The 14,898-nt window shown below is 45.2% G+C and overlaps 2 protein-coding genes across 2 annotated transcripts in view; one reads left to right on the top strand and one right to left on the bottom strand.

Moving 5' to 3' along the window:
- LOC105903389 (parapinopsin-like) lies at positions 1-3,112 on the top strand. The gene is made up of 4 exons (XM_012831143.3): positions 1-385; positions 1,179-1,507; positions 1,774-2,004; positions 2,617-3,112. The coding sequence occupies exons 1-4, from the start codon at positions 55-57 to the stop codon at positions 2,737-2,739; spliced, it is 1,014 nt and encodes a 337-aa protein (XP_012686597.2). The 5' UTR covers positions 1-54; the 3' UTR covers positions 2,740-3,112.
- A 115-nt stretch (positions 3,113-3,227) lies between these two features.
- cacna1da (calcium channel, voltage-dependent, L type, alpha 1D subunit, a) overlaps positions 3,228-14,898 on the bottom strand; it is a 90,880-nt gene continuing 79,209 nt past the window's right edge. The window contains exons 42-49 of the mRNA XM_031568577.2: positions 13,992-14,108; positions 12,676-13,109; positions 11,477-11,503; positions 10,554-10,682; positions 9,349-9,488; positions 8,424-8,530; positions 7,364-7,681; positions 3,228-7,164 (exon numbers count right to left, since the gene is read on the bottom strand). Coding sequence (XP_031424437.1) covers positions 6,862-7,164; positions 7,364-7,681; positions 8,424-8,530; positions 9,349-9,488; positions 10,554-10,682; positions 11,477-11,503; positions 12,676-13,109; positions 13,992-14,108 — 1,575 coding nt within the window. The 3' untranslated portion in view covers positions 3,228-6,861. The remainder of the gene's footprint in view (positions 7,165-7,363; positions 7,682-8,423; positions 8,531-9,348; positions 9,489-10,553; positions 10,683-11,476; positions 11,504-12,675; positions 13,110-13,991; positions 14,109-14,898) is intronic.

Raw genomic sequence — 14,898 nt, 5'->3', positions numbered from 1 at the left:
CAGGACACTTTTTGACGTGCGTTCTTGTGTGTGTTTGAGTGTGAGCATTCACTAATGGCTTTGCCAGGACCGTACTCCCCCATGTCGATCACCGGTGACCCCACAGTGGAACCCTTCTTCCCTCGTTATGGCTACACCACACTCTCCGTCGTCATGGGAATTGTCACTGTGACTGCTGTCACCCTGAATGTGACTGTGATCACTGTGACCGCCCGGCATCGCCAGCTTCGCCAACCCCTGAACTACGCCCTGGTGAACCTGGCGGTGGCCGACCTGGGCACAGCGCTGATGGGTGGGGTGCCTGCTGTACTGTCCAACGCAGCCGGCCACCACATCACGGGAAGGGCAGGCTGCATTCTGGAGGGCTTTTCTGTGGCTCTTTTTGGTGAGTCCCCGGCGTGGACAATGTGAAGGATTTCTGTGATCCACATCTGACAGCTAATTTCGTTACTTAGTAGCTGGTTGACTGTTGATTTTAAGTATTAGGGATTCTATGTTTGTCTTGTCTTTCATTTAAATCACACCAGATGAAAGGGTCTACTTAATGAATTGATATGTATCGGTAAACGTTTTATTCTATTTTGCTTTTTTTTTTTACACTTTCAGTAAATATGTCTCATGTTGGGTGAAAAGTCAGTATTAGCCAGTTGTATTTTGTCCATATATATTTGCATTGGCCAGGTATCCCTGGAGTACAAGTGTCTACAGTAGCTACCGGACACCTGTGGAAGTCTTGGATTGTTACCAAAAGTCAATCATAGGACATGTATTCTGCAAGTGTTTAGTTTAGTGCAAAGCACAGGGAAGAGAATCACAGGGACTTTTTCTGCATGGCATCAATAGCATGATAATAATAAATATGTAATTAAAGTACAATGCATTCCACATGCACTCCTTTTACGTGGATCAAGTATGTACATGCATTAGAATAATTGCCTTTGTTAAGATTCCAAAATCTGTCTTTTTCCCAGGTACTTAGGATTTTGTTGTACTGTAAGATTGAGACATTTGTAATTGTATTCATTTCATGGCAAGTACATGATAATGTGATGTTGGAACCACAATGTTTTCTCTACACAATGTCTACTCAATTATTTCAACTACACAGTCCAAAGATGTGATCATCAAGTAGAGCCACATGTGAAATCTCACATCTCTCCCTCTTTGGGTGTGTTCAGGCATCACAGCTCTGTGTTCTGTGGCCCTGATTGCGCTGGAGCGTATGTTTGTGGTGTGTAGGCCACTGGGGATCTTCAAGCTCCAGGCATGGCATGCAGCGGTGGGTATGGGCATATCCTGGGTGTGGTCTCTGATATGGAACACGCCCCCTCTCTTTGGCTGGGGTGGCTACCAGCTGGAGGGCGTGAATACATCCTGTGGACCAGACTGGTCCGGCCGCCAGCCAGGCAACGTCTCCTACATCCTCTCTTACTTCCTGCTCTGCTTTGCTGTCCCGATCACACTCATTGTGGTGTCATACGCCTGGCTGCTCTGGACTTTAAGAAAGGTGAGGCTTTGATTTCCTCCGCCTCAGAACCCTAATCCATTTGTACCTTAACGTCACATCTTTTTACACCCCACATCTTAACGTATATCTGAATTGTACTGAATGTACTAAACAAGGAATTGTGGTATATACAGTACATGCTCTGCTTCAACCTTGGTTAACTGAGCCAATATACTGATTAGCTTGACAGCTAGCATACTTGACATAGCATGTCTGAGTTCATATTGAAAAGTGTGTATGTGTATGTGTATAACTTTCTCCTGCAGGTGGCTCAGTTGGGTGGGGGAGCTGCTAAAGCTGAGGCCAAGGTAGCATGGATGGTTGTTGCCATTGTGCTAGCGTTTTTGGTTAGCTGGTTGCCCTATGCGGTGCTTGCCCTGACTGTTGTGTTTGACCCAGAGGTCAAAATCAGCCCACTTGTTGCCATGGTGCCAGTGTACCTTGCCAAAAGCAGCACAGTCTACAATCCCTTGATCTACATCTTCATGAACAAACAGGTAAGAATAGATATGGAGGACACACACCATGACTATCTCAACTCAATCAGAACACATGTGAGCATAACCATTGAACACTGACAGTGAGGCTGAAACATAGTGTCACTTAAATGGGCGGCAGTGGTACAGGAGGTAGAGAAGTCGTTTAGTAATCAGAAGGTTGCTAGTTCGATTCCCTGTCGAAGCGTCCTTGAGCAAGACACTGAACCCCTAATTGCTCCTGATGTGCAGTGTGCCATCAGTGTAAATGTACAATGTGTATACATCCTTGTAAGTCGCTTTGGATAAAAGCGTCTGCTAAATGACTAAATGTAAATGTAATCAAATTCCATCAGACTGTAACAAACATGTCAGCAAAGCTGGCAATAGAGTGCCACCTAGTGGTCATATCTTGCAAACACAGAGGCTATAGTCTAACTTTGAAATCAGTCCTCTGAACATATTTGAGTGACAGATCATATACATTTAACATTAAGCTGTCCTTATACTCATTAATAAAAGAAGAATATGTTTCATGTCAGCATAATTGAACGTAGAGTGAAAATGCTATCTGCAGTACTGTGGTGGTGAAAGGGATGACTGAGCTGCGTTTGATTTTGTGTGTGTCTTCAGTTCCAAAAGTATGCTGTGCCCTTCCTGTTCTGTGGGTGGAGCCCTTGGGGGCTGGAGGATTTGGATGCCGAGGCGAACACAACCGTCTCCTCCGTCAACAACCAGGTCTCACCCGAGGCATGAACACACACCTCTGGGGAAGACCACGACTGAAGGAACACACCCTCTGGAGCTCACTCAGCTGACATTAGCTAAAACCTTTCATACGTATTCAAAACCTTTCATACGTATTAAAAAGGTTTCATACGTATTCTAAAACCTTTCAAATGTATTCAAAAAGTTGTATTTTGCTGTACATAACCTTTTGAGAATATGACACTCGAAACAAAGATGCTTAACACATTATTATTACAAACTGTCACAACCGATAAGTTAACAGTACAGAGGAGAACAAGAGATGATAATTGTGTTCATCATACCTCACATGTTCAACCTCTTTCTTCATTCCTTTGTCTTCCTTCTCAACTGGAAGGAAATAAAACAAAAATTATGAATATTCCTTGACAAGCGTGAATCTCCAGGGCCCTCCAGGGCTACATTTGTTCACAGTTTGACTTCGTTGTGTTTGTCTCTGTGTATGCATTCGAGACAATATCAGCTGACACGCAGAATTCGAGTGCAAGTTTATTCAGTAATAATCATTAGAAAATAAAATTTCAGCATTGATTCAGATCAATTCCAGGCCAAAATAAATTGGAAAAATACAAAAAATGTATTGATACAAAACCTAGAGGGAAATTCATAAATGATCTGCTACTAGGGGAAATTATTTTTACTGAATAAAAACATTACAGAGCAAATATCATGACCTTCAAGTAGAGAACATTACCACTGATCTGTCCGTCATTATTGTACATATGATACAGATTCTTTTTTCATTACAGCTTTAATAATAATAATAATAATAATATTCATTATAATAATCATACTAACAATAGTAATAGTAGGAGTAGAGTAATTATGCAATGAAAACATTAAAATGTTGAAATTAGCAGGTGTTTATCTGTAAACGTGAGTGTTGCCAGTCATTTTTTTTCATTAACCTGCAAACCTGTTTGTGTTATTGAGGATGAATGCACCTTTATTTTTTTTATAATTTCTCCTTTTCTCACTGTCCCAGCATTGTAGGGTGGGCAAATGACAAAGACAGATTCCACTAAACCGTACAGTCACAGGAAAAAGTACAAAATTCTCTCACCTTAATACACAAAAGATTTCAATAGAAAAAAAAGAAAAACAAAAAGCACTATACAGTTATTTGTGCAAAGACGAACAGCAATGTGCTAATATTTAAATCCCATTGGTATAGAATGAACCAAATCTTTTTTCTTTTTTTTCTCAGGAGTCCCTGACATGAGGTAAAAGTGAGATCTTCTAATCTTTAGTATAACACATTTTTCTTGAAAAGTGTTTAAAAATAATGCATATTTTCATTTTTTTTTTAACCAGTATTTGCTACGAATAGTACAATGTGCCTGGAATGCGCATTGGTCCTTTAACAACGTCGACATAAAGACCACAAATATTTGATTTTTCTCACAAACAATTCAAAGAGCCCTTTCAGTGTGCACACACAGTGGAGACCCCACAGGTTCATGACAGTATTCGGCTGACTGACAAGCACAGTACTCACCCTCAAAGGACAAATCAATCACACTCATCATGAACTACAAATCCCATAGGCTCCTGTTGCCATACATACATACAGCAACCTGTGCTGAAATAAAATTATACTTTTCAAAGCAGCGCCTTAATGTCACACTAAATTTGTTTTCCCGAAGTCGTGGCTCCCTCTCTGACAGCTATGTGTGGCAGAATAGGTTTTAAAGCTGCTGTAAGCGTATTTGGGGGGAATTCTGAAGCAAAACTGCTCTACACCCTGATGAAATAGATGCTCTAGGGGATGAGAAGCTTTTGTGTATTTGGGGCTCGCCTGTAATCAGCAACTAAGGAACTTCAGCAGCTCAGCAACTTAAGCTCAGTGTGATTGCATTAATCAATCAGGGAACCTGGCAAGAGATGAGCACCCTGCCTACCTAATATTTTCCATGTGCACAGCACATTGATGCGAGGCAGTAGACGGCTAAGTCTGGCAGATGTTAGCTAACATCGCTTACAGCAGCTTTAAGGTGTCTCTCTATGTGGTGAAAGCCTTAGCATTTCGGATACCTGTGAAGGTACAGCAGGACAAGGATCAAACACTGATATGTTTCCCCTGCACTTAAGGAGGTATTTGCAGAAGCCTGACACACACCGAGAGAGAGAGAGAGAGAGAGAGAGAAAGAGAGAAAGAGAGAGTGAGAGAAAGAGAGAGAGAGTGAGAGAAAGAGAGAGAGAGAGAGAGAGAGAAAGAGAGAGAGATAATGAAACAGAGAGGGGTTTTAATATTGCTTAGCATTCTTCATCTCCATCTGACTACGTCCAGCATGCCACCCGTCCATATACCCACAATCCAGCTTTAAAGAGCACAAAGAGGGCCCAATCCTCTCTGTCACTTCCAAAGGATGCTGGGGGAAGTGGTAAAGCCTAACCAATCAGGGGACGGAATGCAGGTAAAAATGTGTGCTCCTTGTTCCCATGGTTTAGGACTGTCTCTCCCACTTTGTGCATCCTGAGGAGAAGTCAATGGAGAAGGCATCTCAGACTGACAGCTGAAACGTGGTGAAGGTTCATATAATCTGTATCTGTATATGGATAAATCAGAGACTAATTGAGCAGCATTGGCAATGCACAAATGCATTTGGACATGGAACCCCTTCTGCTAATTTCCCTGCAAACAAAAGATGCAAGCCAAAAGGACAGAGACAAAACCAATCTGAACCGCCCCCTGCAGAAACAGACTGTTTGCCACGCTCCGGTTCTAGAGCAAAGACCCAGTTAGGAGATTGGAATCTAAGCCCCACAGACGCCTGGCTACGGAAGAGCTCTCGGTTTAGAAAATACACGCTGGCTGTTTCAGGGGAGTGATACTCTGCGCTGTTGTTCTTTCTTTTTTTTTTTTGCAAGTGGGAACATATGGAAAAGAATACTATCTTCATAATCCCACGCAGGTGTTTTAAATGAAACTTTCCAAACGGCCATCGTCTAAAAGTGAGAATGCATATGTGAGGAGACAGAAAGGCAAATCAATCGTGGAGTACAGTACCTTGTAAAAGAAAAGCAGTCTCTCTCTGTCAGAGGATGAGAACACGAACAAGAGTCAATATTGCTGTTTTTTTCCATACCGTACATAATTTCAAAATATATAATGTCTCTATACAAATTGTTCTTTCAATTTTATATACATTACAAGTAATGTACAGTAACTTTATTATGAAATATTAAACAGACTATTGTAAAATTGAAAAATAACCTGTAGGCTAGTGCATTCAACACAAATGCTGAAATCTCTTCAAAAGTATATCCAGTTTGATAACTCAATAGGTAGGTATGATATATCTTTTTTTTTTTTACTGTAAACGGGTAACAGTTTTTAAACTCTTATTGTTCTTCGCTATTTTATAATTTCTGTAATTAACATTTTAAAAAATATTTGAAGGGGTCAAGTGAAGCTTTAGAAAACATACTCAGGGGAGTGGGTGGGCATGGGGGAGATATGCCTGTCTTTGCTTGCATTGAAAACGTGCTTGATATGCAAACTCTTAATAAAGTGACTGAGGTAATGACATCTTAAATCTGATTGTCATCACCCAAAAGTAATAATAATAATAATAATAATAGTAATAATAATAATAATATATACTGTATATATAGAAAGCCCAACCCCCTTGTATCTTGCATCCCAGCTATTGGTCCATTCCCCCTTATTCTCAAGGTGACAGCACAAGCTGGCCAACAGTGCTTCATCCTCAGACTGCTCATCGCCAGGCCCGCTCCCTCCCAAAAAGGATTAGCATCATCATCATTAGTCCAGAAGGGAGGAAGCCGTGGTCCCAGGCAACAGGACATTGGGTGTGGCATCCCCTTGGCAAGCAGGGTGGAGGAGCTGGAGGAACTGGAGGGGGTCCGGGCGGTGCCAGGCAGGCATAGTGGGGCTGGGGTGGGGTGGGGTGGGGGGGACCATACAGTCTGTCATCTGGGTGCCTTTCCATTTAAATCTAAAAAGGCACTTCTTTTGGTCGTGAGCAAGTAGATGCGTTGCAGTCTGTTTCATTATAGTTGCTTAGACTTCATGTTTTTCGGGATGGGCGCCCCCCAGGGAAGACTGCTCACTGTGACCCCAGTGTCTGTGGTCCCGGCGTGCCGCTATAACGTGGTGATGCAGATCATCTCGTCGGCCAGGTCCTCCTCGTAGAGCGGCCGCGGTTCCAGCTCCTCGTCGCTGTAGCTGGCCGACACGTCCTGGAGGTCATAGTCCTGCGGGCTGAGGATGGGGAACATGTTGACCCCGTTGACCACTGGGGGGGGGATGCCCCCGTTCAGCAGGTGGCTGGCGGCGCTCTCCATCTCGTCGATGGTCATCTCGCAGGCGTCCGCGATCTCGTGCTTGGTCGCCGCCACAAACTTGGGGTCCTTGGCGTACCTCCCCAGACCCTCTGATATCAACACCTTCAAGGCCACAAACAAAAACAAAAACAAACACAAATGATCTTTACTGTACTCCTGCTGGCTGTACTTCTACTAGAGTTGTGATCTTTAAAGATCTGTCCTGCTAGAATAGCAGCCCTATCACTATTAATGGATAATAATGAATAGCTATTAAGAGTTCTGGCTTTTGAACAGCTCTCCCTCTCTGTGCCCGTCTTACCGCCTCCACCAGGCTGGTGGCGCTGCCCCTCTTCTGGTGGTACTGGTTTCGGAACTCGGGCGGCACCTGCAGGTGGGCGGGGGAGTAGGTGCGCTGCTGGAACTCGTGCTCGTCCGTGTACCAGGAGCTCTTGCGCACCGAGGCGCGGCTGCTGCAGGCGCTGTCCCGCAGGGGCCGGTCCACCCGGATGAGGGGGGTGTAGTACGGCGAGCGGTCCTTGCTGGCCGGCGTGGCGGGCGGTGTGGCCCATGAGCGGGTGGAGTGGGTGGGGGAGAGGCGGTGCGCGCGGCTGGAGTCCAGCCCTGCGACGGCCATCACCTGAGAGAGGCATGAAAGGGAAGGTGATGTGCACCCATATAGTGCATGTTTATACTGATGTACATACACTCAGGTGCCAGTTTATTAGGAACACTGACCTAAACCCTAATGCAGTCTAATACAACAGTCCTGCAATCAATCTGTATTTCTAAAACTGTAATAATATTCAGTATTTCTTTGAAGTAATTTAGAGAGCTGCTGTCCCCACTGTGGGTTCATTCTGGACGTCATTCTGCTGCTGAATTGTACTGCGTTGTACTGACACGTGTTTCTAATTCTTTGGCCTACCCATTTCCATCAAGGAGACATTTAGAGAGCTAAATACCAAAAACACTACTGTGTTTAATTCAATACCGTTTAACAGCACCACAAACATAATACAGTTGATTCACCACCTCTCCTAAACTGTTTCAACATAAACTGAAGATTATAACAATCATGAAGCATCAGCTGTCGCTAGGTGTACCTAATAAACTGACAACTGAGTGTACATTGCATTACATTACATTACATTACACTATATTACATATAGATGTAAACCAACAGGCAGGTGAGAAAAGTAATCTTAAGTGTGTGTGTTTGTGTGTGTGAGTGTGTGTGTGTGTGTGTTTGTGTGTGTGTGTGTGTGTGTGTGTGTGTGTGTGTGTGTGTGTGTGTGTGTGAGTGTTTGTGTGTGTGTGTGTGTGTGTGTGAGTGTTAGTGTGTGTGTGTGTGTGTGTGTGTGTGTGTGAGTGTGTGTTACCTGATGCTGCATAAGGTGCAGAGGTAGAGCAGTGCGCTGGTGAGGCAGGTCGTCCTGGCTACCCTGTCTGCGCAGACACTCAAAGTTGAAGGACGGCCTCCTGTGAGCTGTGTGTGGCCAGACCAGACAGGGAGTGAGATGAGCAGGGTCTCACACCTTCACACACAAACACACACACACACACACACTCACCAGCATAGTCATACTCACACACACACACACACACACACACACAAACACACACACACACACACACACACACGCACACACACACACACACACACACACATCACAGTGTTGCACAAGTCTCATTCACATCACACTCACATCATGTCATTCACATAATCATACACAAATCATCCCATCACTCTCAGTCAGTCTCATCATCACAGGCTAGACAGTTTGAAGGGCGCATGCCAAAGAGTAGTGATGGCCTCTTCAATAAACTGTCACCAATGCTATCTAAATTAAACAGAAAGGGCATTAGATAGATTATGCCTGTTCCACATTTTTTGATTATGCACGTCACAAAACTTTAAAGCAATGCCTTTTTTGTAAACCATCCAAAATACACAAAAACCTCAGCATCGGGGTAATGAAGAGAAAAGCTGAAATAATCTGTAGACGATAATACAGATACAAACTGATACAATCTGTAGACTAAAAGCTGAGAGGGAAAGGTTCCAGAATCTTCTCTCTGTTAGATGAATATGCCATCTGCATCTTTACAGTCAGAGCGTGAGCTAATTAAACACACGCACACACACACACACACACACACGCACACGCACACGCACACGCACACACACACACACACACACACACACACACAGACACAGACACAGACACAGACACACACACACACACACACACACACACACACACACACACACACACACACACACACACACACACACACACACACCTTGAGGCGTGGGAGGAAGCAGCCGTCTCTTCGGAGATCTCCGGGAGTCGTGGTACAGGGGCTGCTCATCATCGTCATAGTTACTGTCGGGATGATGGTAACCTCGGGGTGTCTCATACTCCTGGTCGCTGTTTGGATACCTGTTCAGGTATTCCTTAACGTCATTGCCTCAGAGGCCACAATACTATGTGCATACTTATAAAACAATTGGGTTCTATTGAATTATTTAGCTGTTTCTGATTGGACGAGAGACGTTCCATGAGTTGGAATATCCCAGGACATCCCAACTCGGACTTTTCACAGCTAAAAATAAATCACTCCGCGATGAAACATTCTATAGCACGTTGATACAATTAAGCGATAACCGTTAATTCAAAGTTCTTATAATTCCAAAAGACGTTGACAATGGAACTATTTTTTTGTTGCGGAGAAACAATGGCGAAATAAACATTTTTAAATCAATAACTTTGTGTTTAAATGTTAATTGGTTGACTATAAAATTGTTTTATAAAAGCAATATAGTACTCGTGCGAGTGGGGTAGGTAAGGGATATTCCCACGGGTGTTGTTGCCTGCGCCACTCGGCCTCCGGCCTCGTGGCTACGGCCGAACACCACCCGTGGGAATATCCCTTACCTACCCCACTCGCACTCGTACTATATTGCTTAAATGTACATCTGCACGCTCAAAACCAACTGTTTATAAAGTTTTCTTGATCACTCCATCAACCCAGATCACACACAAAAGGCACACCATGCAACTGGCCAGTCATGAAAAACCCTTACAGGGTGAGTAGAATGCCAACACAAAATAAAGCAGTCTTGTACTGCAATAATGACTTGCTGGCTACCCACCCATATAAGTCAACAGTCTGACAAAGACTATTACTTCCGAAAGATTTTTTCTTAATGCTTCCAAGATTTCCATGTAGTCCTTTAGAACTCCAGACTTAGTGATGTAACCAACACTGGCTGCTTATGGCAGCAGTCAATTATTCAGTTCAGTGACCTTTTACACAGAAATAACTGATCTCTTAATGTCAACAAATTCCTTGTTATGTTTTACCAGAGCTATGTATTAGAACCCAACTTAAGCCAGTGAAGCACAATCTAAAGACAATTCAGAGCCTCAGAGTCAGTTATGGTAGTAGTAAAGCTAAACCTGTCCAAAGATGAGAGTGTGAGTGACCGGGCGACATGACTCTACCTGTCTCCGGAGAGCATGCTGTCCTCCTCGTAGAACTCTTCCCCACTGAAGTACTCGGCGGAGAAGCCATCCTCATCGAACTCTTCCTCCCTGCGGATGGTTGGACGGCGCCTGTCGCCCGTTTGTGACCTACAGGTGAGTCAATGGTCACAGGGAGATGAGGTCAGCAGTGTAGTCACCCTAGATGCGGTGGGGTTGCAGCTTGATCATGCAGTGCCATGCAGACGTTCGTCTCCGGGGGTGTGGGGAGGGGGAGGGGGGGGGGGGGGGGGGGGGGTTAGGTGGATGGGAGGGTTGCCAGATTAGCCCGGAGTCCACACAAGCACAGCCCCATGGACAGACACAACAGTGAGAAGCCTTTAGAGCAAAACATCCTTCGAGCACATTCCACTACCATCTCTTAAAGGAAGACTCAATGGCATTGCACTCTATCTGGTTGTTTGGCAGTAATCCGTTCTACGATTTCCAATGAGAGAGCGCTTTACTTTTTGCTTGCAGTTCAATTCAGAGAAAAGGAGTCATCCTTTAAGGCGAGCCATTCATTCATCATTCCTCCGCCTCCTCCTCCTCCTCCTCCTCCTCCTCCTCATCCTTATCATCCATCATCGTCATCTCCGTCTTCCTCTTGTTGCAAACACATGCAAACAGCAACAGCCTGATCTGGGCATTTCACTTTCCCAGTCACCTCCTTCCTTCCCTGCGCCTGGAGCAGGCGCTCACCTACACAGGACTCCGAATGCCCATTGGTGATGCAGGCAGAAGGGGAAGGCGTGCACACTCGGCCATCGTTACTACAGCACTGACACAGAATGCTGCCACCTACTGGCCAGACTGGCAGGAGAGAAATCTACAGGTTTTCCTGCAGCTACGTATGCCTGATAAAACTGTATATATATATATACTCCTGACAGCCATAGACATACCTAATATAGGTCTCATAGTAGCGCCTTCTGTCCAGTGAGCAGAGAGATGGTTAAGAGAAAGCATTTTGGTTAGGAAAGAAAAGAGGAGGGAGAGAGCAGAGAGAAAGAAAGGGAAAGATGGTAAGGGGTGACATATATATGAGTATATACAGTATATGAGACATATACGACATACTTATATATGTACAGCGGTAAGGAACGGGGAGAATGCCCCAGCAGTGGGGATGAAAACATGAGGGAACGCTTGAATTCGAAGTGCACCTGCTGTATATTAGAGATACACTGCTAACCCCACATAACACCACCAAGAGCAGAACACAGGCATTCACTAATGCCAGTGATGACACAGAGAGTCTTTATGTTGACATTATGTTGACATAAAGACATACAGTAGGTCTATGGTGTTCAGAATGCTTCGACAAGTGTAATGTGGGGATGCTCTGACTGTGGGTACTGTAACTCTTCCTTTCAAAAAGAGCTTTAAGGGGGGGGGTATCTAGACCAGGTGTGTTCAGTTCATTGAATGTTCCACTGTATGTACAGTGCAGGGTGAGATGACAATTATGTAGTGCAGGGGGCCAAGAGCAGTACTGAGAACTCTAATTTAATCTAGAAGATTCTGGTAGTGCAGCGAGTATGTACAGAATGTGAGAGACAGACAGACATGTATGTTAGACATGGAAATTGAAGGGGAGGTGTGTTTCCAGGAATGACAAGGGTGGATCTGAGAGGACCAAGATGGCTCCTGAGGCTATCGGTTTCCTAATGGTGGCGGTCATGGATGGCGATAATGGCCTGATTGATTGGAAGCAGCACAAGCCTGAAATGAGTGACCTGTCAGAATGCTGCAAGTGTGGATGGGTGAAGAGTTTAAAGGTCATTTCCGTTCAAAGAAAACTCTACGCTCCACAGGCTAGGCTTTTACTCAGTGTTTATCCCGTACATTTTCACAGACACACAAATACTCACTCACTCACTCACTAATTTACTCACTCACTCACTCACTCACTCACTCACTCACTCACTCACTCACTCACTCACTCACGCACTCACTCACTCACTCACTCACTCACTCACTCACTCACTCACTCACTCACTCACTCACTCACTCGAATTCTCAGAGACACCCACACACCAGAGACACTGATGGACCCACACATTATGCACAAGCAGGCACCACAGGGGGGCGCTGTCGTCACCTTTGTCCACGGGGCGTCCTGGGCTTGTCATAGTCGTAATAGGAGCCGCCCACGTAGCCGTTGGGTGGCAGGTGCTCGTAGTAGCGGTGGTGGCCGCCGTTGGGCAGGCTGGACACGTTGGCGTTGTTGAGGTTGATGTTGGTGGACTTGGGCGACTTCCCGTAGGAGTTGCTGTGGTGGTGGTGGTTGCTGCTGTGGTGGTGATGGTGGTGGTGGTGGTGGTGGTGGTGTGGGTGGGGCGGCCCGTGGCTGTTGTGGTGCTGGGCCATGGCACTGGCGCGGCCCAGGCGGCCCACCGGCTGATCCATGTGGGCGTAGTGGGGCGGCGGCTGCACCTGCAGGGGCCGCTGGGTGGCATTGGTCTGGTGGCCCGAAGATCGGCCACCGTGGTGGCCCACGTGGTTGACATGGTTGCCGAAGAGGCCGCCGTTGCGCTGCGGAGGAAGGCTCAGGGTCAAAAGGTCAGCTTACAGGCTCACAGATCATTCCAGAACACACCAGAACCACTGCACCTGTGTCTTTCCTGGCAAGGAAGTTTAATTGGCTGTGATTGTTCTACGAATCTCATGGCCAGAACAGAAGCAGTAAAGGTTGGTTTGATGGCATATGGTATATGTGTGAATCTGATGAAGAGACAACCTTGCTCCTTCATCTCAACTGAACTCAGCTCAACTGAACCTGAGAATAACTCAAACAAAAAATGCCAGTGAGGAAGTATGTCTTAGTTGGTCTTTTAGATACTTTAGACTGAGGCTAACCACAAGTAAACTACACATCTATAGCTAGTAATGCCACTGTTAATCCTGTTACTCGGTGATGTGAATAAACTACAAGTAGGCTCAAAAAATCGACATAAGGTCTCCTATGAATGCCTAAAGCTAACAATGCTAAATCTGAGTTAACATGCTGGGACAAGCAGTTCATTATTACCCTCTCGAAATGTTCTGTATTACTGTGTTAAATAGTTCAGTGGATACTCTTCTGTCAGTTGTTCTCTGAATACCCCAGTGGTCTAGCTACAAGTCCAATCTTTCTATCCTGTTCTATGATATCTCCAAGCTTTCTGCAGTTCAGTCAACATCTTCATTGGATTGCATATGTACTGGATAAATGTTTATTTACACTACGGAAACATCCCGAAACCTAAAGCCAACTGCATGTTGAACGTGTAAATAATCTGGTTGAACATACAAACGAGGAGCATACAGTGTGTAAGAGCTGCTACTGGTGCAATACAACATTAATAAAGCCCTTATAAGACCTATCAGAAGGCCTGTGAGAGGAACCCTAAAGTGTTGTGGTTATGAGTCATTTACCCTATAAATCTCCTCGTCCTCGTCAGGAATAAAGTCTACTAGCTCCTCGTCCTGCAGGTCACATGATATCGCTCGGCGGATTTCTGGCCCAATATCATGTAGCGTACGGAGGCCGGCCTGAAACCATGACAACAGAGGTGCTAAGAGCCCGCACAGGGCAGATGCGAAGGAGGCAATCATGGACGAGAAGACACACACACAAACACACACACACACACACACACAAACATACACACGGAGACAGGACGGGGACTTTTGACTGGACAATGCTGGACTGCTGGACAAGACTATTAACGGACAACTCTTCCTACGGACTTTTGATCTACTTCAGTGAGCATGACTGTGTGTGAAATCCACTCTACACTCTACCAAAAAAAACATATGACCAGTGTGTTTTGGTGGCAGAGTAAACATCTGGTACTGTATCACCTATGGACACACGTGCTGTACATGACATAAAATGCATGTGATGAGTGTTGATCATCTGCTGCAGAGTCAGAGGCATTACTGCGACTCCCCTGTGTGTTAGACTAGTGGGATGGGGGGTGAGGCTCATGGTGCATACAGCCTGGGGTGGGAGTGGGAGCTGTGTGAGGAGGAGACCACTGGACACATCTGACCATGAAGATGAGTGTGAGTCAAAAACATGGGAGGACGCCAGGGCCCATGAGTATGCTGGAAGAGTCCTTTGACTGGATGGGACAGCGACACAGTGGCCCTGACAGACAAACCGACGACAATCACAGACAGACAGACAGACAGACAGACAGACAGAGGCCAAGCTGACCGAGACACCACATACAGACTTACAATAAGCCTCAGATACACTCAGAACAACACATGTAGTACATTTAAAGATGCCACTCGACTGTTACGTCATGCATATGCATGAAGATAACACACACAC

This window comes from Clupea harengus, chromosome 5, assembly GCF_900700415.2.
Source record: "Clupea harengus chromosome 5, Ch_v2.0.2, whole genome shotgun sequence".
NCBI lineage: Eukaryota > Metazoa > Chordata > Actinopteri > Clupeiformes > Clupeidae > Clupea > Clupea harengus.
This window is presented reverse-complemented; position numbering and strand designations above follow the sequence as displayed.